The sequence below is a fragment of the Vipera ursinii genome, assembly GCF_947247035.1.
Source record: "Vipera ursinii genome assembly, chromosome: 1".
Taxonomy (NCBI): domain Eukaryota; kingdom Metazoa; phylum Chordata; class Lepidosauria; order Squamata; family Viperidae; genus Vipera; species Vipera ursinii.
The window spans coordinates 158,395,304-158,423,142 of NC_139512.1; the positions used below are offsets into that span (position 1 = coordinate 158,395,304).

Genomic DNA, 27,839 nt, shown 5'->3' on the forward strand with positions numbered 1-27,839 from the left:
TCAAAGTTAACTCAGTGAAACAGTAATTCAGTGAATTCTATTGATGTATTTTAAGTGGGACTAAACATAGAACTAACCATAATGATGGGTTTTTAGAAAAATGGTTGACAAAGTGGTTGTCAAAAATTGAAGTAGTAATTGAAATTGTTTAAGAACTCCTAAAGTCACTTCTGAATAATAATAATAATAATAATAATAATAATAATAATAATAATAATAATAGTAAAAAATTATATCAAAGATATTTCTCTTTCTGTAGTTTTAGATACTACTTGACTATCAGGAAGCAGTGTGCAACCAGTGTTATCCTTGTTAAGATATCTCAGATAGACACAGCCATTATGTTTAGTACTAGATCATATATGGTTCATCTATCATTAGCAATCGAACATCACCTTTTCAGGAAGGGGGATATGTGGACAATCTAATGAGCGCTATGCTGCCTAACAAACCTAGTGTAAGAGCTCATATCAGGAGGATACCAATCACTGACTGCTCTCTTTTCATTTTCGACCATTCAGTCTGAACTGAAGAAGCTTCTTGGATGAGAAGCAAAATGTCTTCAAGGAAAAACAAAGCAAGACCAATTACCTTTCGAAGAAGTATGTTTAGGAATTACCTGGAAGGTGACCATATCATTTTCAGCCAAAATAATCATTATTTTTAGCCCATTCCACCCTGGTCCAGCAGGGTGTGTGTGTGTGTGTGTGTGTGTGTGTGTGTGTGTGTGTGTGTGTGTGTTTACGGACGTGCATATGTGTGAGATTTTGTGTATAATGTATATATTATAGGTGTATATGGGGGGGAGTTACAACTACCATCAACAGCAGCTAGCAAAGCTAGATAAATTGATCAAAATTGTGATGTAGCACATCTGGAATTGTGAAAATCTGGAATTGTTTAATTTATAATATACAGCATAACCACAGCAGTGAGAAAAGGATGTAATGCTAGCACTTTATTCAGTGCTTTTTTTGTAAAAGAAAAAGGTGCCGGAACTCACACATATCATACAATGCGCCTTGCCTACGCTACAAGGTTCCATCCAAAAAAGGTTCCGGAACTCCGTTCTGAGCGTTCTATGAGGAAAAAAGCCCTGACTTTATTCATATGAATATATTAGATGTTAGAGAGACTGCTAGAAAAAAAACAACATACAAATTTGACTATAGTTAGTGGGGACGAAGTTTTCGGTTTGGTCTGGTTTCTTTCCACATCAGCATCAAAAAACATTTTATTATTTTTCAAAATTGATGTTTTCACTTTGTGTCAGGATGCACTTGCAGATCAGTATTTGAAAAATAGGGTGGAGAAAAGGTCCAGCATACCAACTCTCAGGAATGCATGAAACAGGATGTTACAAATATTTTTAATTAGACTGCATTACATGTTTGAGCCAGCAATTTTTTTCTTGTTTATCAGAAGAAACTATTTTTGGATGGTCTCTTCCTTAATTCCAGTGTTTTCAGAGGAAAGCATACAATGGTTTTTAAAAGTCCACAATGGCTTACTGATTTCTATTTTGATTATTGGTAGGCCACTAAATAGAAAGATCTGGCCAAATTTCAGTTCTGGATTTTTCCAATGACTTAAGAGATCTTCCAACTGAATGTAAGGAAACTAACAATACTCTACGTCCTGATACCATCCAGATATGATGCATAAGTAATATTAATAGCGTATTCTTTGTCAGCCTTTCGAGGAAGAGAAATGGAAAGAGATGAGTAATTCTCAGATTATATCACTTTGTAGCTGTGTTTTCATAGTGAAGAACTCTGCTATTGTGCATTTTTCTTTGGCTTCCATTTAGCTCTTCCATTTGGCTAAACAAACCAGAAATTGTATAGAGTCTTCCGAATCTTGAACTCTGACTTGTTCCTTTCCAACAAACCAAATTTTGGAAACCAGAGGTTGATCTTGGGTTACAGCTTATTAACTTGCTCAAGAGTTTAACAGCCAAAGGGCAGGATTCAGATGATATGCTTAGCAAAACAATTTCTGTTTTGCTTAGTCAAAGAAGTCAAGCAAGAGAGAAAAGATTGTGTGCTTCACCGAGCCAAGGTTCACCAGATCCTAGCTTACTGTTTCAAGGGAGCATTATTTGACTCTTAAGGGTCTGGAGGAGTTATATCATATGCTTTGATGATCTCTTGCGCAGCGGTAGGATTTATATACCTGAACAACTGGTTCTCTGCACGGATGCCGCTTCCGGAAGTCTGTTCTGGGTCTGGGCCTCCGAGGCCCAGAATGGACTTCCGGAATGGTGTCCACACACTTCTTGTGGTCTGTTCTGGGCCTTGTGAAAAAGGGCTAAGGCTTCAGCTGGTTCGCTGAAGTCTATAAAAAATTAGCTATCAGTTCTACTGAACCGGTACAAACCTGCTGAATCCCACCACTGCTCTTGTGGCTGCATGAAAGACCTGAACATTCTTGTCTTGATAGACAAGAACCTATTGCAAGTTCCACCCTTCCTGTAGGTGGGTTTGATATCATGACACAAGTACAGAAAAGGTGGGCCATGTGTTGCAATGTTGTTTTCTTCACTCTATCCCTTGTTTCCCATGGAGGTCACTGAACTGTGAGTGAACAGGAATTGCGTTCTGCTTTTTCTCTGCATATCTCTACCCATATCAAATAGATGTTTTGCATCCCTCCCTGTGAATTTTTTAATGTTTTCCAATTTTATCTTTATGAGTTTTTACATTTCATTTATGTAGGTGTTGATTACATATATTTCATATAAAACTTGGTTTGATCTAGTTTTAATTTCATGGGATTCATTGTTTTATGTGTCTTTTGCTGCCATCAGATTGAGTATGCATTGGTGACAGCCATTCATTTAGTGACTGCCCAAAGTTACAGAGGCACTGAAAAATGACTTATAATTGGTCCTTGCACTTAGGACTGTCACAGCCTCCTTATGGACACATAATCACAATTTGGACACTTGGTAACTGACATGTATTTATGATGGTTGCGTGTCTTGGGGCCATATGATCACCATTTCTGACTTTCCTAACCAGCTTCTGACAAGAAAGTCAATGGATGGAGGAAGGCAAATTCACTTAATAACATGTGATTCACTGAACAACTATCGTGATATGCTTAACAACAGCAACAAAAAGTTGTAAAAAATTTTTAAAGGAAAAATTGTATGTTAAAACTTTTCAATTAAAAAAAAAAGTTGTAAAATTGGGTGCAATTCACTTAACAACTGCCTCACTTAATAACAGAAGTTCTGGTCCCAATTGTGACTGTAAATCAAAAACTACCTATTATCACTAAAATATATTAGAAATATCTTGAGTGCCTGGGACTGAATCACATTGTATAAGGAAGAATAAAAGAGTATGTCACTCTGAGGAGCAGTGAGTGGAAAAGTATGTGCCAGACAGCTTTGTGTGATCGCTTTGTCTTGACATTATGTTCAGATCATCACTTTGTCAGTTCTCTTATATAAGTTGAAGTACTGAAACATGTTGGTTGTATTCAAGCTGTTATGCAACCTGAATTTGTGGAACACTTTGCATTGCCATTGGTATCATTCTTTCATGAACATATCCAGTACATGTGGTGACTTAAGGTAATTCAGATTTATAGTTTAATGCAGAGTTTCAACATTAGGACACACTGGTGTAAACTAAAGCAACTAAATTTTTTAAAACCTATATTAGTTGGGATACTGAGAAGATTCAAGATATTCTTATTTCCTCCAGCAATACATAACACATATGAAAATACTGTACTGAAATTACTCTCATCTGAAAGCCAAAATAGCACCCAGAATCCAATTAGGCTACAATTGGTAAATAAGTTCTGAATTCTGCTTGCATTAGAAATACGATTGTTGATCTTTTGGAGTGCTACGTTTGTCACTGAATCTTTTTTTCATTTTTTACAATACTTTTCTTCCTTCAGAATATTTAGCTAACAACCTCCCCCCTCAACAAAAATTGGGGGGGGGAACTCTTGGGTGCTGTGATGTTTAAATTATGGGGACTTTTTTAATTAGTTAGCAGAATCCTGTGGTTGATTCATAGCATTACATTAACAACAGTAGCGATTAAAATAATTTTTAAAAAGCTGAAGTGTTAAGAAACACAAATAGATGGTACAATAACAAATAAAATACAGTTACGAGTGGAAAAACCTCAGCAACATGATTTTCTATGTTGTTTCTTAGTATATGGTGCCTGTGATCTCTCCCAGCTCACTGATCTCATCTCCGTGTCCTGGTCAGCAGACCCAGGTTTTGAATTGTTCCTATTGAATGCCAGGTCAGTTTGTAATAAGTCCATCCTCTTCTATATCTGACCATAGATGAGAGAGCTATAATATTATTGAGATCTGTCTGGCTTGGAAGGGTATGTCCATTATGGAGATATGCCCAGACAGATTTCAGGTGTGTCATGAGCCAAGGCCTGGGGTGGAAGTGTAGCAATTGCCATCTGAGATACTTGGGTTGCCTTCATAGGTACTGCTCCACAGACTGCTGGGTGCAAGATCCTATTTGGGCTCTAGGAATCAGTTGGGATTATAGCTACTGTATCAGACCCTCTGCTGTATAGGAACATCCCTATTCAAGATCCTGGACTGCAAGGCTGAGCTGGCAGAGGTCTTGGGGAAGGTCTTAAGTTACCTTCTCGGTGTGGGGTCTGAGATAGTTCACGGCCATTATGACAGCCATGGGCTTGCCCCAGGTCATGGTGCATAATAGTGCATAGTGCGTAATAGTGGTCACTTGCCTGACCAGGTTTTTGTGTCACAGCAGTGGTAGCATGATCTAGAATTAGGGGTGGGGTGTCTCTGTTTCTCCTCTGTCATGGTCAGATCACTTTCTGGCAGCCTGCAGTTCTGTGGTGCTCCTGCCTCCACTTTTAACTATTTGATCCATTCGTGCAAGTCTTTTACAAGTTTGATCTCCTTTGATCTCCTGGAGCATCTCCTCCTCTCTTTCACCAAGGTCATTCATATATTCCAATACAAAATGGGCTGTCTGAGTGATGCACTGGATGTTCTATCTCGGTGTCTGGAGGCCGTAGTGATCTGGACAGGGAACAATAGGCTTTTGATTCAAAATTAGTAAGACTTAGTGATATCCACCTGTCCTATGAAATCAGGTAGGAAATGCATCCTCCAGTTCCCATTGGCAAAAGAGTACCATCTAAAGAGAACTAGGAGGAGGATCTTTTCTACTGTGGTCCCTGCTCCTTGGAATATTGTCCCCTCGGAGATCAGACTTGCCCCAACCTTGATGACCTTTCACAAAATATTAAAACTTCACTTTGCAATCAAGCATGGAGCCGTGATAGTGTGGGCCAGCCCATTTCATTTGGTTATATTGACTGTGAGGTGTTCAGTTATTCTTGGTTACTATTTTATGCTGTGTAATGTTTTTGTTTTTAATCATTGGTTGTGCTTTTATTCAGATTTTATTTTGTTCTAAATGTTAACTACCCAGAGTCATATATAACGGATGGACAGCTGTATAAATTTATTAAGCAACTAATAAATAAGTAATCATGGTACCCTGTGGTTTAGGAGTGAATGTAGTTCTCAGTATCTTCATTTGAGAATTACAATTAGTTTACAAGAAGAATCAGAAACTGATCTAATTCTGGAGTTTGGATGGGTCTTGACTGATGAGGCTGTATTCCATCTGTCAATTATAAACTTATGCAGTAGCAGTAGTATCCAGTGCAGAATTGCTGTGATATATTGGAGAAAAATCCTTAACACCAGAAAATGATGGCCTTGAAGCTAGTGGCTACCCCAAAATGCTGGGTGCTGTCTTTTCCCTTAAATAAGAAAGGCTGAGCGCCAAAGAATTGAGGCCTTTGAACTATGGTGCTGGAGAAGACTCCTGCGAGTCCCTTGGACTGCAAGGCGATCAAACCGGTCAGTCCTAGAGGAGATCAACCCTGACTGCTCTTTAGAAGGCCAGATCCTGAAGCTAAAACTCAAATACTTTGGCCACCTAATGAGAAGGAAGGACTCACTGGAGAAAAGCCTAATGCTGGGAAAGATCGAGGGCAATAGAAGAAGGGGACGACAGAGAATGAGGTGGCTGGATGGAGTCACTGAAGCAGTAGGCGTGAGCTTAAATGGACTCCAGAAGATGGTAGAGGACAGGAAGGCCTGGAGGAATGTTGTCCATAGGGTCGCGATGGGTCGGACACGACTTCGCAGCTAACAACAACAACAACATTGTACATAGTATTTATTTATTTATTTTATTTTATTGCATTTATATACCGCCCTTTCCCTGAGGACTCAGGGCGGTTTACAGGGAGTTAAAAATCAACCATACAAAAGTTAAAACCCAATTTAAAAAATATTAAATCAACCCTGTACTATTAAAAACCCCAATTAAAATAAATGTCTCCTCAGCCTGGGCCCGAGAGCTCAAAGAGCCAGGTCTTCAGGCCCCGGCGGAATGATTGGAGGTCGGGGGCAGTCCTCAGCTCCACCGGCAGCTGGTTCCAGAGGGCAGGCGCCCCCACTGAGAAGGCCCTATCCCTGGGTGTCACCCGCCGGCAATCTCTTACCGGCGGGACCCTGAGCAGACCCTCCCTGTGGGAGCGCACTTGGCGAAGGGCGTTTGATGCCGGCAGCAGGTGTTCCCTCAAATATGTATGGATGTTTCCCCAATTTTAGCTTTTGAAACAAGTTTTGTAGCATTCCAAAAACCTACCAAATGCATTAGACCACCTGGGCAGAATAAATATCTTACATACTAAAAGAAATAAGATTGTTCGTAAAGCATTTTCAGGTCTTTCAGAAATAAAGTTCTCTTTCAAGACACATGTTTTTTTGAATTACTACTTTCTGATTAGAGACGTTGTAGACTTGATTGCTGTCTTAAACATTGGAAAATATGAGTTTATACTGCTCTAGGGGTGTATTATGTTTTCTATATGTAGTCCTCTGAGCCTGGGATGATTTTATCCACAGAATGCTGAACAAGAAACCAGGTGGCTGGACAGCATTGTAAAAACTAGAAATCCAGGTGTTGTTTTTTTTTCTGCTTCTACTTCTTCTCTGTGTTTCTTTGGCTCTCCAGCTATTAATGTCTGTCTCTGGTATAAAAAAGCTTTACCTGCTTTCGAATATGGGAACTTTAGTTGTGAATCTGACTGAAATGGCTGGAATGTTATGTCCACTTATCCAAAGGAGGCAGGAAGCTTGGTGGAGCAGTGGGCTAAAGCCTCCCTAAGTAACACCAGCTTCCTGCAATTAGTGCAGGTTCGAGTCCCACCAGGCTCAAGGTTGACTCAGCCTTCCATCCTTCCGAGGTAGGTAAAATGAGGACCCAGATTGTTGGGGGCAATAAGCTGACTTTGTAATAATGCCGCTTGGGGGGGGGAGGGCGAAAGCCCTAATAAGCAGGCATATACATAGAATGAAGGCTATTGCTAAGCACATTGATTTGTGCTTCTTAGATTGTAAGCCGCCCTGAGTCTTCGGAGAAGGGCGGGATATAAATGGGATTTTTAAAAAAATTGATTATTTGTACAGCAACTCAAGAATTTGTTCAGATTCTGCTTAGGGATGTTGAAAAGAAGGGAGAGCTGAACATGCTAGCAAAATAACTTTGATGATTTGTTCTTAAGTTTTTGCCCAGCAAAATATCTATTGCCATAGATTCTCAACAGGCCAGCTCTGCTCTTACCTCTAGACAATTGGCAAGTTATTTTATTCCAGGAAAGGCTAGAGAAATAGAGAAAGCTGGTGTAGATTCAGGAGTTTATTTGTTGTAACAATGTTTTTTAGATTATTTTTTTATCATTCTAAAGTCATCTTTTGTTTGATTTGCAATTATCAGGATAACCAGACTAGTCTTGTTTCCCACAAGGTTGTTTTTTATAGTTAATTCCAAAATCTTAGGCTAAAAGTCAATATTCCAAATTTATCTGGACTCTTTATTTATATCTTTCTTAGATAAAAACCTATTTAGTTTTCTTACTGCTTATTTCAAGTTCTATAAGTTCTTAAGCTCATAATTATTGTTTTTTTATTCAAGTTGCGCATAAATTCACTCAATGAAGACTTTTCAAACCTATCCTAAAGTTTCTAACAGGTTTAGAATATGTCTGAAAGTAATTAGAAAATGAGTTTTGCAAATCTGTCATCATCTCCCGCATCTCAAACCCATGGAAAAGTGATACCTGTAGTCTCCTCATGAGGAGCAGCCATTCAAAGCACAAGTGAGAGACCTCCTATTCCAGGGGTAGGCAACTTTGGCTCTTTTATGACTCGTGAACTTCAACTCCCAGAATTCCTGAGCTGTGCTGGCTCAGGAATTCTGGGATTTGAAGTCCACGAGTCATAAAAGAGCCAAGGTTGCCTACCCCTGTCCTATTCAATCCCTACTGAAGAGGTTCCAAGGAAGTGATCTACTCATTGGTTCCTTAGTCTTTGCCACAGTCATCAGTTCTCCATACTTGCCCCAGAAGGCTCTATTATTTACTTTTAAGTGTGACATGCCATGTTTTAAGAAATCTGATTTGCAGAACAAGAGATATCAAAACGGAAATGGCAATTTAGGATGAATTGTACATATGACTTTCTTTTGAGATGACTAGGGTGGTTATTAAGTGGTGACTTGTATACTAATATACAAGAGACAGAATGCAAAACCACAAAAAAGATCCCATCAGATGGATCACAAAAAGTGTAATAAAAAAAGATATTATCCTCTTGTTCTCATATATTATAATCAGTAGGTGTGTGTTCTCTTAGTTTTTGCAATTGGATATTTTCAGGGTAGAAAAATAATGACAGTAAAATGGAATATTGCTTTTTTCAATGTTCAGTTCTTCATGCAATCGATGCATTTGGCATCTATATTTGAAACATGCCTATGAATCTTACAATGATTCAGTTTTGAAAGACTTCTTTTAAAATGTAAATGTGTATTACAGGCATTGTGAATACCTGTCTTTCAAATAATTCTAAACATTGGTGTTATAGTATGAAAATATAACATGAAGCTAATGGAATAATTGGTAAAAGTATACTCTGGAAGCCTTTCTTTATTTAGGAAAGAGAATGATGGTGCCAATGTGGTCGGAATTTAAAGAGAAAGGAATTGATAAAGAAAAAATGATACTGATACTGTATCTGTTCGGAGCGGATGTTTAATATCTTTGTAATTTAGTTTACTCATTCTCCACTTTAGAAAGATTTTCCAGTCAGGAACAATTTAGAATTGGTAATCCTGAGCTGTAAAAATTACATTTCCAAGCCTCCTGCAGAGAATTATCCCATTGTTTGCACTGTAGTATAAAAATATTGAACAGTTATATAAAAACACATGATTTATTACACATTTAAGCTGCTGTTAAGCAAGTTGTTTGCCTCTAAAGCCCTTGGAGATGGTTTAGGGCTGGGTCATTATATTATCAAGTTAATTTAAATATAAAGAAAGGATAGATAGATAACCTTCTTAAAACAAGGTTCTTGCCACTTGCTCTGTTTATCCATGTAAAGATTTACAGCTTAACAATTTTGATGGAAAGCCAGTTATGACTTTAGCAAGCAGCCTGTGCAGTGTAAGTATTCTCTAAAATTCTCCCAAATATCCTTTAACTGCCTCTGTCGCACGATGGTCTCTCAAGGAATAAATTAAGAAAGACCCACCAAGCTTGCTTTCTTTCCTACAAAGGTCAATGGAATAACAACCTGAAAATCAAATGCAATCTCCAAACACCTTTATTTCTCTGAGAGAGAGAGAGAGAGAATGAGAGGGAGGGAGGGAGGGAGTGTGTGTGTGTGTGAGAGAGAGAGAGAGAGAGAGAGAGAGAATGAGAGGGAGGGAGTGAGGGAGTGTGTGTGTGTGTGTGTGTGTGTGTGAGAGAGAGAGAGAGAATGAGAGGGAGGGTGTGTGTGTGTGTGTGTGTGTGTGTGTGTGAGAGAGAGAGAGAGAGAGAGAGAATGAGGGAGGGAGTGAGTGTGTGTGTGTGTGAGAGAGAGAGAATGAGAGGGAGGGAGGGAGGGAGTGTGTGTGTGTGTGTGTGAGAGAGAGAGAGAGAGAGAGAATGAGAGGGAGTGTGTGTGTGTGTGTGTGTGTGTGTGTGTGAGAGAGAGAGAGAGAGAGAGAGAGAGAGAGCCTGCTGAGTCACTTCAAGAAATCTGTTGCACAGAATGAGCAAGACATCAGAAATAGCACTCTGAGCCAAGCACATTATTTTGTGTCTGACTATAGCAAAGATATTTTCCCTTCAGTTTCCCCTCCCTTCTTGATTTTCTTACATCAGAATTATTTAAATAGGAATGCTTTATTCCAGCTAAAGAGGTTGCCAATTCACCTCTTTTACTTAGATTAAAACATTTATGGCAAGCAATTTCTTTCTTCCGACTGAGAATGACCATGGCAATGGCAGCCTTAGATTGAACTATACTATACGCATGCTAGTTTTGCCTTTTGAAGCAATTTATTCGATTCATGCAAAGCAGTTAAAGCACCTGTTTGGCGCTAGTTGGAAGAGCACAAAAAATGACAAGAAAATGAGGCATCATTAGTTGCGTTCCGGTTGTTCAGCGTGTGTTTGTGTGCAGACCCTATTGTGGTTCACATTCCTTTTCTTTTTCTTGGCAAAGAATTACTACTGACATCGGCAGTAATGTATCATTTTGGTAATGGCTTGGTCATTTTGTGGCAGGGCGATGTGTGTGTTTCTGGAAAGACACTTATAGTTTGAAGCAGCCCACTGCAAAATGCTAAATAATGTGCTTCTGACATTGTGCTTTGAGTTACATTGGCTTTAACTATTGCACTATGAAATGTTAAAAAGACTTTTTTTTTCCAATAGCAACCTGAATTAACCGAGGTCACTAAAATAGAAATAATATTTAATTTGCTCTTCTTAAATTAATGCAGTGTGCTATTTTTGCCTGAGTTCCTAAGGAACTCCTGGATATTGGATTAAATTGTCATCAGTGGGTTTTGTTTTTTTTACATTCTGTAATTTTGCTAAGCATCATATGCTGGACACGTAACAATAAAATACAGATAAAATTATTAGGAGTGCTTTCATGGGAAGATTTTATGATTCAAGTGCCCCCATCTCATTCATGAAATCATAGTTGTTTTTATTAAACTTGTTGTATTGCCATCCATCAGAGTGCTTTGATGGCTTATTAAAAAAGATTGTGAACCCTGGTCAGCTCTGTTTATTCCCAGCCTTCTTGGAATTTCTTGGAACACGGGCGCAGACTGTATGAATGGATTTCCAGAAAAATTGCAGACTACAGAAACCGTTTGCGCTTCAGTTTGAGATGCAGACAACAGAGACTCATCCCCAACAGCCTGTGCCTGTGTTCAACAGTGAAGGGACACAGGACAGACAACATCCTGCATAAAGCACAGCTCCACAGCACAGTCCTTATTTGCACTACTCAGGTTATCCTGAGGACACAGAGAAACCCCCAAGTGGCCTCAACGACTCTCCGAAAGAATGCAAATGACCAGCTGTCTGCAAGGAATATAAATCCTCCCATTCTTCACCATCCAGTCAGAGCTTGGATGAAGCTTCTTGGATGAGAAGTGAAAAACAAGAAAAGTCTAGCTGCCTCTTGGAAAAAAGAGCCTTGGGGACAACCATGACCTGGATGACTGAGAATCTCCATAGACACTAACTTAAATTTCCCAATATTTCTGGAATAGAGATCTCCATAGAGCACATTGTATTAAATTAAATGGAATGAAGATAAGGTATATATCCCCATGACCAGGTTTGGTATCTCCTGACATAGGAATGGCAGCTGGAGTAGCCTTTGCTACTCATTCCTGAGTAATGTTGAAGCCTTAGGATACAGGTTCAGGGTTGGATCCTGGAGGGTATCCTCTCTCTAAACTTGAGTCTTCAAAGGTTGTGTAATCTCACCTAACATAGTGAGCAACGGATGGAAACTAGTCAAGGAGAGAAGCAACCTAGAACTAAGGAGAAACTTCCTGACAGTTAGAACAATTAACCAGTGGAACAACCTGCCTCCAGAGGTGGTGAATGCTCCAACACTGGAAGTTTTTAAGAAGAGACTGGAAAGCCATTTGCCTGAAATGGTATAAGGTTTCCTGCCTGAGCAGGGGGTTGGACTAGATGACCTCCAAGGTCCCTTCCAACATTATTATTATTATTATTATTATTATTATTATTATTATTATTATTATTATTATTATTATTATTATTATTATTATTATTAGTTAAGTCCTTGTTCCATGATTTAGTTAACTAGGAGCATCTCTGCCCTCTTTGAATTATGCTTCAATTCTGAGGACTCTTTGCCCACATCTATTCCATGGCTGTAATCAATCCTGAAGACAGCAGAAAATTCTCCATGTACAGATTAAGACAGTGATGGTAAACCTTTTAGAGACTGAGTGCCCAAACTGCAACCCAAAACCCACTTATATATCGTCGGGTGCCTGGTGGGCGTGACCCGTTGGGTGGGCGTGGCCCATTGGGTGGGCGTGGCTGTGGTGGTAACGGCAGACTAGGTGGGACTAAAATGTTCAATCAATCAATTCCAACTTTGCGAGATCTTTTTGTCCCCGCAAGAAGTTGGAATTGATTGATTGATTGAACCTTTTTTTTTTGCACATGGTGGTGGAGGCCTAAAGCGAAAAGGTTTTATAAAACCCAGCTTGAAGGCCTAGGACTGGGGTGATGGTGCGCGTGCCCACAGAGAGGGCTCTGCGTGCCACCTGTGGCACGCGTGCCATAGGTTCGCCACCACGGGGTTAAGATCATGAGGCTTAAAAGCAAGATGGAACTCTAAAGGAAACCACAGGCCAGCAGCCACTGTGGCAAATAAATCTCTTGTACCATTTTCTGAACTTGTCCTCTTAAAAAAATCAGAAGCAATGTATTATAGTGTAGTGACTTAGTCCCCTCGAGCACAGAGCGCAGAGCTCGTTTAGGCCATTCATTCATTCTCAGTCCAACTTCCCTCACTATATCAGTTGAAATTGGGGAAGGGAAGGCACCTAGTAAGCTCCTTGAACTCTCTGAGAAAGGGTGGAATCTGAATGAATATATGTACCCACTGCTTCTTTGAAAGTGAATACCTAAAATCAGGTACCTTTGAAAAGATAGAAAGGGAATGTGAGAAGGTATTCTAACATGTGCACCTTATATTGCTATGCTTATTATTTGTGTGAATTGACATTATGCTCTCAGTTGACTGCAAATGCGTTTTTTGCCAATTCTGAATACTGAGATATTTCTGTTTTTTGTTTTTTTTAAAAAGTCTGAAATTGAAGGCTAAACAAATATTAAATAATTTGTACAACTAGTCATGTCTTTCTACTTTTCAAAATTATTCTACTGAAATTTGAAACAATTTCTGTTCTAGCTTATTAATGCCTCAAACTACCCAAACTACCTAAAAATAGATGAAAAACAAGCCAAATTAAAACCAACCAAAGAAATCATGAAAACTGACGCTGTACTATATAATCAGAAACAGAAATTCCAAATTATTGATATAACTCTTGCATCTGTTTTTTTTAATTGTATTATGAGTAAAACCCTAGCCTCTGGATTTTTTTATTTTTATACCCAGCGTGATGATTCTAGGTTTCATAATCAGAGTAATTATTTTGGTACGGCACCAGAAATCAGACCAATGAACTCTGATTTTTTTCTAAGACCTTTTGAAATTGATTGAATCTGTCAGAAAGGGAGTTGGCTGTGGAAATAATTTAAAAAAAAGATGGACTATTTATGTAGTGAGAAGAGAATTATTTACAGACAGTTTTATAGGACTGTTGTACAAGATGTGCAAAATTGACCCAAGAAGACATTATTTTCAACTCATGATTTGCAGGAGGTGAATGTCCAGTTACAGAAGGATTTGCTATTAGCACAGTTTTGGTTTTGGTGTGTGAGCATCTTATTATCTCATTTTAACACAGTCAAACCTAGCAGTTCGAGAGCACGTAAAAAATGCAAGTAGAAAAATAGGGACCACTACGGTGGGAAGGTAACAGCGTTCCGTGCGCCTTTGGCGTCTAGTCATGCCGGCCACATGACCACGGAGACGTCCTCGGACAAGCGCTGGCTCTTCGGCTTTGAAACGGAGATGAGCACCGGCCCCTAGAGTCGGAAACGACTAGCACGCATGTGCGGGGGAACCTTTACCTTTAACCTTAACACAGTCATATATATTTCTTCCTGATTTTATCTCATCATAGTGCCTAATTACTCTGGATTGTTATATATATGTCGTACCACAGTTAAGAATTTGCTTTATAACATTTAAGATTCCAACTTGTTTGCTTTTAGAATACTATGTTCTTTAAAATGTCCCATGCATGTTTGCGCTCTTCCATCAGTGGTGCTTTTGTTTCTTTGATTTTCTGCTGACCAGCATATCCCCCTTTGGCCATCTAAATCCATTTCAGGGACAATAAGGAATTGCTTATGCAAAAAGCCTTGAAAAATTGAGATAATTTGTAATGTGATTCTCTAATCAGCAGATATTATCAGTGCTAACGTAACAAAGATGTTTACTGTAAGATTTGTAAATAATTTAGAAATTATTGCATTGTTTAAATTGATCATTATGTTGTTTTATCATTGGTTTTACCAAAAATAATGCCATTGCAGTATATAAATGCTGATACAGATTGCGTATGCACCTAGGACATATATGTATGTATTTTCCCCCCCTGTATTGCCTATTAATTATTTGGCAGAATATGTAGATATCATGCTACTTGCATTAACAGTTATATTTTCAAAGTCATTTGAAATTACCATAAGTTGCAAATAGAGCACTGTGGTGGTTCTTTTCTGTCTGTTACATTCCTTGGGAAAGCCAGATTTATTCAGCCTTGTTTTCTTCATAGTTATAGAGCCCCATGTATTTGTCAGATAGGACTTGATACTTTTAAGAATGGGAGACGACATTAAAAATGAAAATGTTTTGATTGAAAGTTAGACTAGCCTAGATGGCTTCAGCTGATCTTGGAAAGTTAAGCAGGGTCTGTGCTGGTAAATACTTGGATGGGAGACAATAGGAAATTCCAAAGCTGTAGTCTAGATTGGGAAGCCAAAAAACATCACAGAAGAAAGTAATGGCAATTCATTCATGTATTGCTACCAAGCAAAATTCATGAACAAGCCAACGAACTCATCAGAAGACAAACCTGACTTAAAGGACACTTTATAGTTTGCATTTATATAATTGGACAGCTACTGCGTAGACAGAAAATAATGCCCTGGAACTTTGCTGTAGCACATCCCAGCATGCTTAGAGTCAGGTTAAATTTCTAATATGAGTAGTGGAGGAGAAACTTCAAACTGTGTTTAAAACAGACTTCCAAAACTTCATGTCATTCGGCATGTGTTGGACTAAAGTTACATCTGAGTGGCTTTGGTGGAAGTTGCTCTAAAGCAACAACATAGTTGGTGAAAGTGGGGGGGGGGGGAAGTCTCTGTTCCAGCATTTTATTCCAGGCATGGCAATTCTCAGAACTGCCACCCAGAGTGGCTTCATTCATTTAAATATTTATGCTCTTGATGGAAACTGGGAAGTGTAATCATTTTATGGAAATGCCAGCCTGCAGATGAATATCTAGTACAGCAGAGGTCACCAACCTTTCTCGGTTGGCGGACTGCCGGGAAAGGGAGGGGGCAGCATTTTACGCCCATGTGATACTAGCTAGCCCTCCCCCATTTTTGCATGGTGCGGCATCCTGTTTTCATGCCCCATGGCGTGTCGTCCCGTTTCTGCACCCCGCGGCACAACGGCATCCCATTTTCATGGCCCAAGGCATGGCGGTGGCCCATTTTCACACCCTGAGGTGTGGCAATGGCCTGTAGTTGCACCTCACAGTGCGGTGTCCCATTTTCACGCTCCACAGCCGCGGTGCTAGCACGAGTGGGGCGTGTGCATGCACACATGCACACACTGGCCAGCCTGTCCGACAGCCCAGTGGCCAGGAGGCCACGGCCTGGTAGTGGGCCACAGGCCACAGGTGGGGACCCCTGTAGTACAGTATAGAGATCTACACTCCAGGTGCATGGAAATTTCTAGGTGTGGATTTAGTTGTTCCTTATTAAAACTTATACTTTTATGGTAATGAAGTTTATATTTCATATGTTTCTTGGTTTTGTCAAGTGCTAGGTTTCTCCTATGTAAGAGTGAAAGAGTTGTTAATGTTTTTCAGGAGAATGTGAAATAGCTTTACTGCCTTCTATCTTCCGCATCCTTCAGGTACCATCAGAAAAAATCCTCCGAGCTGGAAAGGTATTACGGAATACTATCCTCTCCCGTGCTCCTCACATGATAAGAGACCGGAAATACCACCTGAAGACCTACAGGTATCTTGAGTGAAATACAATATTCATATTTGCTTGAGTATCATCTTGTGATTTTTAATATTAATTTTGGGTCATTTCAAGTTTCCAAATATTGGAATTATTGGCAGTATTGTAGATCTCAGGCATGTTTTAGCCATTTGAAACCTGTGGCTTAACAGCACATTGAATTCTGGACTATTTGAAGATTTAATGGTACAAACATCATTCAGGCAACTTGAGTCAAAGAAGACTGTGGTTGTCTAAAATGCCGCCTGTGTCTACTTTCCTTAAACTGAGCAGACAATTGTTAAATTGGGCCTTTCTCTTCAAACTTAGCCTCAAACTATAATCCTAATTAGCCAAATTGCTAATGGCTGGGGACAATAGGATCTAATGTCTAACAATATATGGAAGGACACCAGTTCCCCAGTTGTTATTGAGAGTCATTTTAACTTGGTGGGCTTACTTCTAAATAGATATAATGTAGAATTGCATTGTCAGTATTTTGTATATATTTCCATATAGTTGTTGTTGTTGTTAGTTGCGAAGTCATGTCCGACCCATCGTGACCCTGTGGACAACGTTCCTCCAGGCCTTCCTGTCCTCTACCATCTTCTGGAGTCCATTTAAGCTCACGCCTACTGCTTCAGTGACTCGGTCCAGCCACCTCATTCTCTGTCGTCCCCTTCTTCTATTCCCCTTCCATATAGACTGCAATGTAAAATTTCATTTCATTTCATTTCATTTATTATATTTGTATACCGCCCTTCTCCCGAAGGACTCAGGGTGGTGAACAGGGCACATATAAAAATACAGAATACAAAAATTAAAAAAGAATTAAATAAGGGCCCGAGCTAAAACAGTAGAATAATATAAAAATCCACAATAAAAAACCCAGCACATCCCCCATCAGGCCAGGCCGGCTTGTTCAAATAGGTAGGTCTTCAGACTGCGTCGGAAGGAGCGAAGGTCAGGTGCCATCCGGAGCTCAACCATCAGCTGATTCCATAAATACGTGTATTGTACATATTTTTTTTTTATTGAAAAGTTTTAAAATACAATTTTCCTTTGAAAAACCCCCCTTCCCCCTCCCTCCTCCCCTCCCTACCTCCCCCCTATCTCCCCCCCTCCCCCTCTCCCTCCTCCCTCCCCTGCCCCCCCCTCTACTTCCCCTCCTCCCCCCCTCCCCCCCCGACTTCCCAGAGCAAAATACAAGGTATATATCTAAAAAGCAATCATAAACAATCATATACTAACAATTATAAACTCTAAAATCCATCACTCTCTAGCTTATATAGAGTAAACCAATCCTTAACAATACTAAATATGTATAAAGAACTAAAATAAAAGAAAACTAGCATCATTCCCATCTATGTTCTTCCACAATTCACTATTACCTAGACATATTCTCACTTACACATCACAAGCACCTATCCCTATTAACCTCTCTAGCCAAAATAGGCTATAATAGATAGTTCTTACACAAATTAACCCGCATTAACCCACAAAACTTTCTTCCTCTTCCTCTGTAGTTAATTGTCCATTAATTCCAAATTGAAAATTCTGTTACCATACATAGCATCCCAAAACTCTTAAAAACACAACTACCACTTGACTATAAGTATATTGTGGAAGTTCCATAGATTTCTACTGGTCTTATTTTTTAATCTTTTTTGAGCGTTTTAAGGCAGCACGCGTCACCCTCTGTTCTCTAGGATCATCCAAAAGAGTTGCAGCTTGATCTCCTCCTGTACCCTTCTTGTCTATCTGTCCATCTTCATCCTCTTGATGTTCTCCTTCTCCAGATCCCTCTGCAGCTTCCAGAAGTGTTGATGGGGTTGCTTTTAAAACATTGTTGTAAAAATCATGCGCTTGCTTCACAGTACCCATACAGTACCTTTTGCCATCATACATGAAGCTCAACCCAGCTGGGATCTCCCATCTGAACCTTATATCTCTTTGCTTGAGCTCTTGCACAAGAAATATAAAGTCCTTCCTTCTCTTTAAAATCTTTGGAGGAATTTCTTTTAGAACCAAAACTTCTTGACCAGCAATCACAACTTTAGTATCATAGGCAGCTTGTATAACTTCATCTCTAATTTCCCTTTTTACAAAATAAACCACCACATCTCTAGGCAACTTTCTCTGCTTAGCAATCCACGAATTCACACGAAACACTTTGTCCATGCCTTGTTTTATTTCAGATGCTGGATGGTTCAATACCCCCTCAAAAGCCTCAGAAACCAGCTGCTTTAAGTCTTCCTTAATATTCTCTTTTAGGCCTCTAATTCTAACAGCAAACTGCATCTGGTAAAATTGAGCCAAACTCTGTTCGCTATCCATTTTGTCTTTTAAATCTTCAATTTCCAATACTTTTGCTTCTAATATAGCATTCTTTTGAGTCAAGTCTTCCACTTGATCATCCAGCACCTCCACACATTTAGCTACTTTATGCACTGAGGACAAAATGTCTACCTTCATCTCTCTAAGTTTCTGCTCCATCCTTTCTTCCATTCTCTGCTCCAATTTCTCCAATTTCTCCTCCATCTGTGCAAATTTAACACCCATTGACTCCAAAATTAACTGGGTATGTTTTTCAAGATCCTTCGATGTCAATACATCAGGAGAATGCAACGCCTGCAGTAATGATTGTTGTTGCACCGGAGAATTTCCAGCACTCCGAAAAGTTCTAGGGGGAGGTTTAGCCGCCATCTTTTACTTACAATTGTGACGCACTTTCACTTTAAGTTTTAAGCAAAGTCCATCAAGCTTGAGAGTAAAATAAAATAATCCTCTTCATCTCTTCATCTTTCCCTCTTGTACTGCTCTGCCTGCTCTTTTCCTTTCATAGTCTCTCCTTCAAGCAGGGATGGTCGCAGACGCCTGGCTCTGCTCCATAAAGTCCGGAGCAGAGACGCTAGCCAGCTGGGAGCAGCCCAGGCTACGGGGGAGTTCAATCCTTCAGCCGCCCAAGCTCCAAGCTCAGGCGGCCCCGGAGAACTCGACCCCTACCTGGGGGCTCACCCCCTCCTCTTCTCCCGAGGAGGGGGCTTCAAATTCGCCCGAACAGCTGATCGGCGCTGTTTCGGGCGAAAAATCACACAGCTGAGCCGCGGGCAGCCCGGGAAGGCTGTCTCCGGCGCCGCGGAGCCACCGGAAGTCCGTGTATTGTACATATTAAACGTGCAACAGGCAATATTTCTACTGTCTGTTGTGTATTTGAGCAACTATGCATATTTGAGCAACTATGCATATTTAACATCATTCTTTTATGGATCCTGCTGGTGGCAGCAGTGCCTTGCTAAAACAAGTTTATTTTTGGCAGAATAAGAATTAAACACAGATTTCTATCCTTTCTTCTACTAAGACTAGTGACTTCCTCAGAGCACTGAAAAACTGAATTAAATATTATTTGGGTTCCTTTTTCTACTTTGGAGAGTAAATATACTGCTCAAAAAAATAAAGGGAACACAAAATAAGACATCCTACTATTAAATACAGTACATTGTGTTGTTTAAGTGTTCCCTTTATTTTTTTGAGCAGTATATATTTTAGGAGTTATTAATTGTCAGAGTTTTTTTTAAAATTAGAATCAAGGTACAGAGTCTGGATTTTGTTTAGCCAACATTTAATTCAACATGTGAACTATCATCAGAGTAGCAGACTGGAAACGACTGGTCCTCAAGCATTGGATGTTGTATGCCTGTTCTTCGTTTTTATAAGCTCATGCAATATATCTGTCACATTCTCTCTCTAAAACGTTGTCCAAATTTAAAAATAAATAACCATCCCCTTTATTTCCCAATTAATGGCTGTAACATAAGCTGCTGGACAAATGTCTTTCAATGTTCCTCCAGGAGGTTACAGATAATTCTTTATTTACAATTATTTGTTTAGTGACTGTTCAAAGTTACGATAGTACTGGGGGGAAAAAAAGACTGGTTCTCACAGGGATTCTGCAGTCATATGCTTATGATTTGCAATCTTCCCAGGAGTGTTTCAACAAATAAAGCTAATGGAAGAAGCCAGGCTTGCTTAATGAGGACATAATTTCCTTAACAGCCACGGCAAAAATGATCATTAAATCAGGCAAGGCCACGGTGATTCACTTAACAGTTGCATTGATTAGTCATGGAAGTTCCAATCCCAGTGCGGTCAGAAGTCAAGGACCAGCTGTAGCAAAGCTAGCATTCAGTCTTATTTTTAATTCTTGGAGGTATGTTTGCACAAATTGAAGTACAGGGCTTCAGCTTCCATGTCATTTCAGCAATGTCAACATATTCCTTTTTTCTTTGTCTCTCTCACTGAAATGGTAGATTGCATGTGATGAGGCTATTGTCTGAGAAACAAGATGATTATATTTGCATTGTTAAATAAGCTTGCTTTCCCTATACGTAGCAATGAATCACGATCCTTTTGAAACTGTGTCAGGTTTGGTTTAAGTAAACAAAACCTCTAGTTTCCTGGGACAACGGAAGTTTATAAATAGAAAACGTGTTATTCCTTAAAAGCTATATTAACCAAATTTTTGTGTTACATTTTTCTGAAAAGAGTTTAGAACATTAACAAGATATTCTAATCTATCTGTAACATATGTCATGGTTGTCATTTATGTTTTAAATCCAAACTTCACTGCCCAACCAAGGCCAAGTGAAGTTCCCCTCGCCCAAGTTATTAATGCATCTCCTTAAACTTCTCAATGACTTTTAAAAACTTTTAAGTTAAAATAAAAACAAATGTATTTCCCCCCACCCTTGGACAAATCCACTTGCTGGTATCCAGAGGATGTAGGTGGTAGTGGTCAAAAAAAGGCAAGACAGTGATTCTGGTGGCATGATTGAAGCTCACCCCCCCCCACCGCCTTTTTATCTGCATTGAAGCTGCATTCACAAAGGGGTGGGCTTTAAATACACTGCCAGGACGTGCCCTTTTTTATCCTCACTCCTGGATGCTGGTGCCTCCACTGTTTAGGCTCCCATCTTTGGCACATCATTCAAAAATCAGCTGTAGCCCTCATCCTGAAGGAATAACTGCTATTGTTTAAAATTATAAAAAATATATTCTTCTTGACAGATATATAGTTTTTTCAGAAGGCTCCTAATCTAGGCAGGATCTGTTGGGCCCAGGGCAGGAATGGTGAGACAGATATTGATCTTAGATTGCTGCTACCTATCAGCACAGGATCTGTTTCGGGCTTTTCCAATCCTCTTTCTTAATCCTGAGGAGGGCTTTTGAGGTCAGGCCATGGCATCGTGGATTCCTGCAGCCAGGAATACACTGAGACCTATACAAAACTTTCGATTGCTTTGTTATTCACAGTGTGCTTTTATAACAGCTTACAATTTCTTCACATGATCCTCATTGTCTGCCAATTTTAAATGTTCTAAACTAGCCAAAGAAGACAAGGACAATTGAAAAGGAGAACAAAATGGGGAGAAAAGAGGATATACTGGTAGTTTATCGCTTAGGGACAGAGTTCCCAGTCCAGTTGTTAAGCAAGAACTAGCTGTATGTTTCCGAGTCTGGAACTTATAGAGATCATTGAGCAATCATTGTTCAATCTAGTATTCTCACGGCAAAAGGCAGAGAATGCCAGCCAATCACTGGTCATCTTTTTGGCTTCAAGCTATCCAGTCATGTCTTAAGTGTTTCTAGTGCATCTTGTGCAAGGAATGAAGTTGATAAGATTGAAACCAACAGTTTTAAGCCCAGTCAGAACCATTAGTTCATCTTTGTGCAGGTGCCTTCCGATCACAAGGCCATAATCTAATTGCCCAAATGTCCGTTCATTTGAAAAAAATGTCAAGAGAAGCTCAAGAAGTTAAACCCAAGACTACACACCTATGTTGAGATTTTGATTTTAGTGTACTGCAGGACCCTGTATGTATTGCTGTGTCTAGTATGAAACTGGATGCTCTTAACAAACATCATTCCACCTATCCTTTCATAAAAATGAGAGGCAAATTAGTTTCTAGCATCTTCATATATCTATTGTCCATGCATTTATCTGCATGTATTTATGTATATTTGTTCAATAGTTTGAAAGACAGCCTCCTCCTCAGACTGCTGTGGGGTGACTGCATGGAAGATTAATGTTTAAAATTTGTAGCAAACAGGTTCAGAAATCTAAATACATTTTGTTTATTATGATGCGAAATCTGCATAGCAGAAGAAACCCTATCAGGGTTTAATAGGATAAGACTGTGGTATGTGTTGCAAGCTATATGAACTGTTCAATGAATCCTGCAAAGGGAACATTTCAGCAAAACAGCACCAAAGCCTTTTCCCAGATAGGAAATAAATCACAGTCTTATTCTATTAAATAAGGTGAAAACCTTACTAGGAGCTAGGTGAAAATAAGGTGAAAACCTTACTAGGAGCTAGGAAGAAAAACTGAGTGGCAGGTAGTCACTCTTATGGGAAAATAGAAATCTGTAAGCATAGGATAAACTCAATTCATACAGGTAATCCCCAATCGATGACCATAATAGAATCTGCACATTAAATCATAAATTGTGATGGTTGTAAAATGGATTATCATGTGACCAACCCAATTTTATTACTTTTTTTGCAGCGGTTTTTAAATGAACACAATGGTCATAAAGCAAACCCGTTGTTCGCTATGGGTTGTTTTTGCCCAAAACAAAACGTAAACTCTGGGTTTTGGCAAAAATGTCATAATAGCATTAGCAATAGCATTTAGACTTATATACCACTTCGCAGTGCACTCTCTCAGTGGTTTACAGCACCAGCATATTGCCCTCAACAATCTGGGTCCTCATTTTACTGACTGCGGAAGGATGGAAGGCTGAGTCAACCTTGAGCTGGTGAGAATCAAACTGCTGAACTGCTGGCAGCCAGCAGTCAGCAGAAGTAGCCTGCAGTACTGCCTTCTAACCACTGGGCTACTACAGCTCATAAATTGCAATCAGGTGGCAAGGGGATGCTGCAAACAGCTGTAAATGTGGGCTGATTGCTGAGTGCCCCAAATGTGGTCACGTGACCATGGAGGGGGCAGCTGTCAGAATTTTTTTTTGGGGGGGGCTCTATTGTAACTTTTGAACATTCATTACGTTGGGGGCTACCTGTAGTAGGTTTCATCCATTTCTGCCTGGCACTCTTGAAGGAAAGTCAGTCTATAAATCTATCAACAACAGCAGCAACAACAACAACAACAAAGTTAACTAAATATTTTGTGCCTAAAACTACTGATATTGTTCTCATCTTTTAGACAATGCTGTGTAGGAACAGAACTTGTAGACTGGATAATGCAGCAGAGTTCCTGTGTTCATTTACGGACCCAGGCTGTGGGCATGTGGCAAGTATTGCTGGAGGAAGGTGTTCTCAATCATGGTAAGAGGAACTTAGAAATGGGAAATCCAGAACGTACGTTCCTTAGTAGAGTAATTCTAAAAGGAGGCAATGGAAATCTATTGAAGTTCATAAGCTATACTTTAAATTATGATGCTTGAGAGATATAATTATTTCAGTGTACAGAGATGCAGTTTGTTCCTAGGGGAATCGCTGTCAGTAGAGGACGTTAAAGGTGGGACCGATAGTGAGATCTAAGATGCTTCCTCCTCTAAATGGACCCTAAGATGGAGTGACTTTTTACTCCTCCTAGCAGGGCCTCCTCCCCTTCACCTGGTGGTTCCACCGCAGAGCCACTTCTACCTCAGATCAAATTCTCAGAGAGCCTTCAGACACCCAAATTGGATTTTAAAAAAGTACTGAACAGTGCCAGATTGCAAAAAAAAAAATATGGCTCTTCTAAAACTTCTGCGAAGAAGCCACACGCTTGTTTGTAAATCCTATTTGAAACGTGAAAACTTTTCTGTAGAAATTTGGTTGGTGTGGATACTGAATTTAAAATTAAGATTAAACAAACAAACAAAAAAAAGTTCTTTCATCCAAATAGCATGTCAGCAATCTAGTCATTTACCGAAAAATATTGCACTAGAAGAGAGATACTTAAAGCTCACATAGTGGAGGTGTGGTGGAGTCAGATACAAGGAAGAGTCATAGATATTTCATGACGGATGTATCCAACACAAAAGTAGCGAGCACGTTGTCTGTTAATGTATTGAATCACCAGCACTGACATTCTCTTCTGGCACAGGCAAGCCATATTTGGCAGAGATCTATGAGAAGTCCAGCAGTCTTCTGGCAACTGGCTGGACTTCCATGGAGAGCCCTGCCTTTGCCTGCTGAGAACTGCAGCTCTGTATGATTCTGTGTTGCTGATGTAAAGCCTTCTACCATCATTTTTTTTTAAATCCTATGGCTGCTTTCAGTGGACCAAGAGCAATACTTCCAGGATAAATATTTATTTTATCGATTTTTGGATGATGAGCATGAAGATGCCCCGGTGATGCCAACTGAGGAAGAAAAGAAGGAATGTGATGAAGAGTTACAAGACACCATCCTCCTGCTTGCTCAGATTGGACCCGATGCTCACATGAGGATGATTCTTAGGAAGCCGTAAGATGGTTAATAAATTATTGTTTTTGAGACCCTGGTTTAAATCTTTCACCCGTATATATACTTGGCAGGGCATGTGCAGTTTCGGTATTTAGCTATAAGAACCAGTGCACAAAAGCTAATTGAAATGATAACTCAGATATGTTTTATTTTTTGATAGAATAAAGCAAAAGACCTAAACTGCATCCGGTATTTTGATGGGCTTGATTACCCAGAACCTATAATTATGCTCTACCGCTTAACATGCCCTATAGTCAAGGGGTGAAAATTTCTGCTATTCGAAGCATTCTCTGGGTGAAAAAATTATTTTTAGGCAGAAATAGTCTAGGCTAATCTTCATTGACTAATAACTTTCCAGGTGCAAAAAGTTTTCCACCAAGTTAGCACTGATTTTCAGTCTATGGAGTAGTCCAGATACTTATCCCACTTATCACGATCCTATTATTAAAGTTCACAGGAAGTATAAGATATTGGCTCTGGGTTGATTTGAAAAATATCCTCTGCTTGTAAATTACCACAGCTGCTGCCTTTGGCTTGCAGTTCTTCAAGAGGTTGCAAAATTCATATAATTACCAAGAAAGAAATAATGTTTTTTTTTAAATTTTTTTTAAAAAAAAAATGCTGAAAAGATTATTTTGAGCATTTGAGCGTATAATGGCACTGCTGCTTTAAAAGGTGCTTCCTATTGTTTCGAACTTGAAACTCACTTGCAAAATGTGTCACTTGTTTTGACAGGGAACTTTAAAAATTCTTTATTTATTTCATTGCAACATTTTAACTGTCAAATGATGAAAGAATGTCTGTGGTGTTAAAAAAAAAAAACCCAGAATAAAACGGCAAGGAGAAAATTGGCAGACCGTAGTTGCTATTGGTAGGGGTGCCCCCTCCTTTTTATCAAAATACATACATTGCTCTAAATATAAAATTAGCTTTTTTTAAAAAAAAAAAAGGTGCTACAAAGCTGCTTGTTTCTAATGATGTATGTGTTAAGAAATATAAATCTGTTACATGCACTGAAAAACTATTTGAAATATGTGACTTCTATTTTAAAAATTATTGTGTGATTCAAAAGTGACAACCAATACTGATTTTTTTAATATTTGATTTTTAGCATTTGATTTAGTTGTTTAGCAAAAATGTTGGTTCACTGGAACGTGTCAAACAAGGCATTTATTGGAAATTGTTATTGAAATAGGCAGTTGTTGTATGATGGTGGCTTCTACCTTGATTGCTACCCATATTTTCTAAGCCAAGCTAGAATGTAACGGTACCTGTAGCAGTTTGTTTGTTCCTAAATTACGAATAGTCATTCTCTAGCAGTGGCATTCATGCCAAACCACAGAATGCCAAAATAACAACACGCGCATGGTGGTGTCATCACACAAATCTTGCCATTTCGTACTTACATCCCAATGCCTGATAACAAATACATAACTCATGGCTTTTGCATGATGATATCTTGACATCATGTCTTCACACACACACCCCTTCCCATTGGCACACACTTAGGTGGGAGTTATGGATCTGATTCAGATTATTTTGGCGGAGGGAGTGTCCATTGTATGAATGACAAGATGGCTACCTCAAGAGAACTGTGTGAAAGGATAGAGGACATGCAACAAGTCACTCCTAGATTTTAGAGAGCAGCACTACTTTCTCCTAATCCAGGGGTAGGCAACCTTGGCTCTTTTATGACTCGTGGACTTCAACTCCCAGAATTCCTGAGCCAGCATGGCTCAGCCTGGAAATTCTCCCTTTCCCCTCAGCATGGCTGGCTCAGGAATTCTGGGAATTGAAGTCCATGAGTCATAAAAGAGCCAAGGTTGCCTATCCCTGTTAACTTGATCATCTATGATTGATTGATTGATAGATAGATAGATAGATAGATAGATAGATAGATAGATAGATAGATAGATAGGTAGATAGATAGATATCTGCCAAGCAGCATATGAAAGAAGGAGCTTTTTAAATTCTGTGAAAAGCTACTCAGCAGAGAGGATTCTATTCTGAAACACAGTGTCACCATAACTGTAAGTTGTGTCTGGTGTGAAGTCTGATTGTGAATGGGCGTGTTACATCCTTTGAGTCAACCCTGATTCCTAGTGACTACATACACAGGTCTGTGCTATTTCCTGGCATCATTTTTCAGAAATGGTTTGGCCATGGCCTTCTTCCTAAGATTGTCAGGGGGCAAGCAACCAGATACACATGTGTGGAGTTCAAGCTAAGTACTTTATTATATTCTGCTTATAATACAGGAATCTCCCCAGGACAGGTAGCCTTTCCTTGGGAAAGATAGATAAGGGTTCCATGGAGCTTGGGGTGAGGGGATCAGTCCTGGATCTCTTGTAGCTGCATAACAGTTCAAGGCTAATTCCCTGCTTGATGCTTCCTTTCTGCCTGGCTGAGCGTTTAGCAGATGAACATCTTTAGTTTCCTGCAATCTTTGCTCTCTTCCATGATGACCTTTGTTATCATGGCTTTGTTATCAATTCCCTGGACAAAGTTTGTCCCTGCCTTCTTCTCACATTTTTTTGTTTTTTAATTTTCTAGTTTGGCATACAGTCTTGGCATTCTTTGGAGATCTTTTCTATCTTAGCAGGTTGCTGGGCCTGGATGGTCTTATTTGGATGTGAAAGTGAAGCGGGATTGGGTCTGGTTCATATTAATTTTTTTCTAGATTTTTTTTTACTCTAGAAAAGACTTTCTTTTCCTATGTCCATAGGATGAATGGACTCCTGCATCTCTTTCAAAACTGGAAGATGTTAAGACTATTTTATTCTCAACTTCAGTGAGAATGGGAACTAATCTTTCTTGGCTAACTCACGTCTGATAGATGCTCAGTCTGCTACTAGCAGGGTCACGAAAATAATGCTTTACTTATTGTTAGGGTTGCTACCCAATCAGATGAAGTATAATTGATCAGTAATGAATTTGAAATACATTCAATTTAATTAAAAGCAATTATTCACGACAGATGTCGGAAAAATGTCCTATAGAAAAAGGGGAGGGAATGGTAACAAAACACATTAACTGGTTATTTTACTA

The 27,839-nt window shown here is 39.4% G+C and overlaps 1 protein-coding gene across 5 annotated transcripts in view; it reads left to right on the top strand.

Moving 5' to 3' along the window:
- RAPGEF4 (Rap guanine nucleotide exchange factor 4) overlaps positions 1-27,839 on the top strand; it is a 179,818-nt gene that overhangs the window by 100,409 nt on the left and 51,570 nt on the right. For 2 of the 5 annotated variants that reach the window (XM_083348082.1, XM_083348081.1), the window contains exons 1-3: positions 16,229-16,331; positions 23,542-23,663; positions 24,605-24,791. In XM_083348082.1, coding sequence (XP_083204208.1) covers positions 16,294-16,331; positions 23,542-23,663; positions 24,605-24,791 — 347 coding nt within the window. In that variant the 5' untranslated portion in view covers positions 16,229-16,293. Of the gene's footprint in view, positions 1-16,177; positions 16,332-23,541; positions 23,664-24,604; positions 24,792-27,839 lie in introns of those variants that run through there. The other 3 variants (XM_083348080.1, XM_083348078.1, XM_083348079.1) reach the window with 3 other exon arrangements.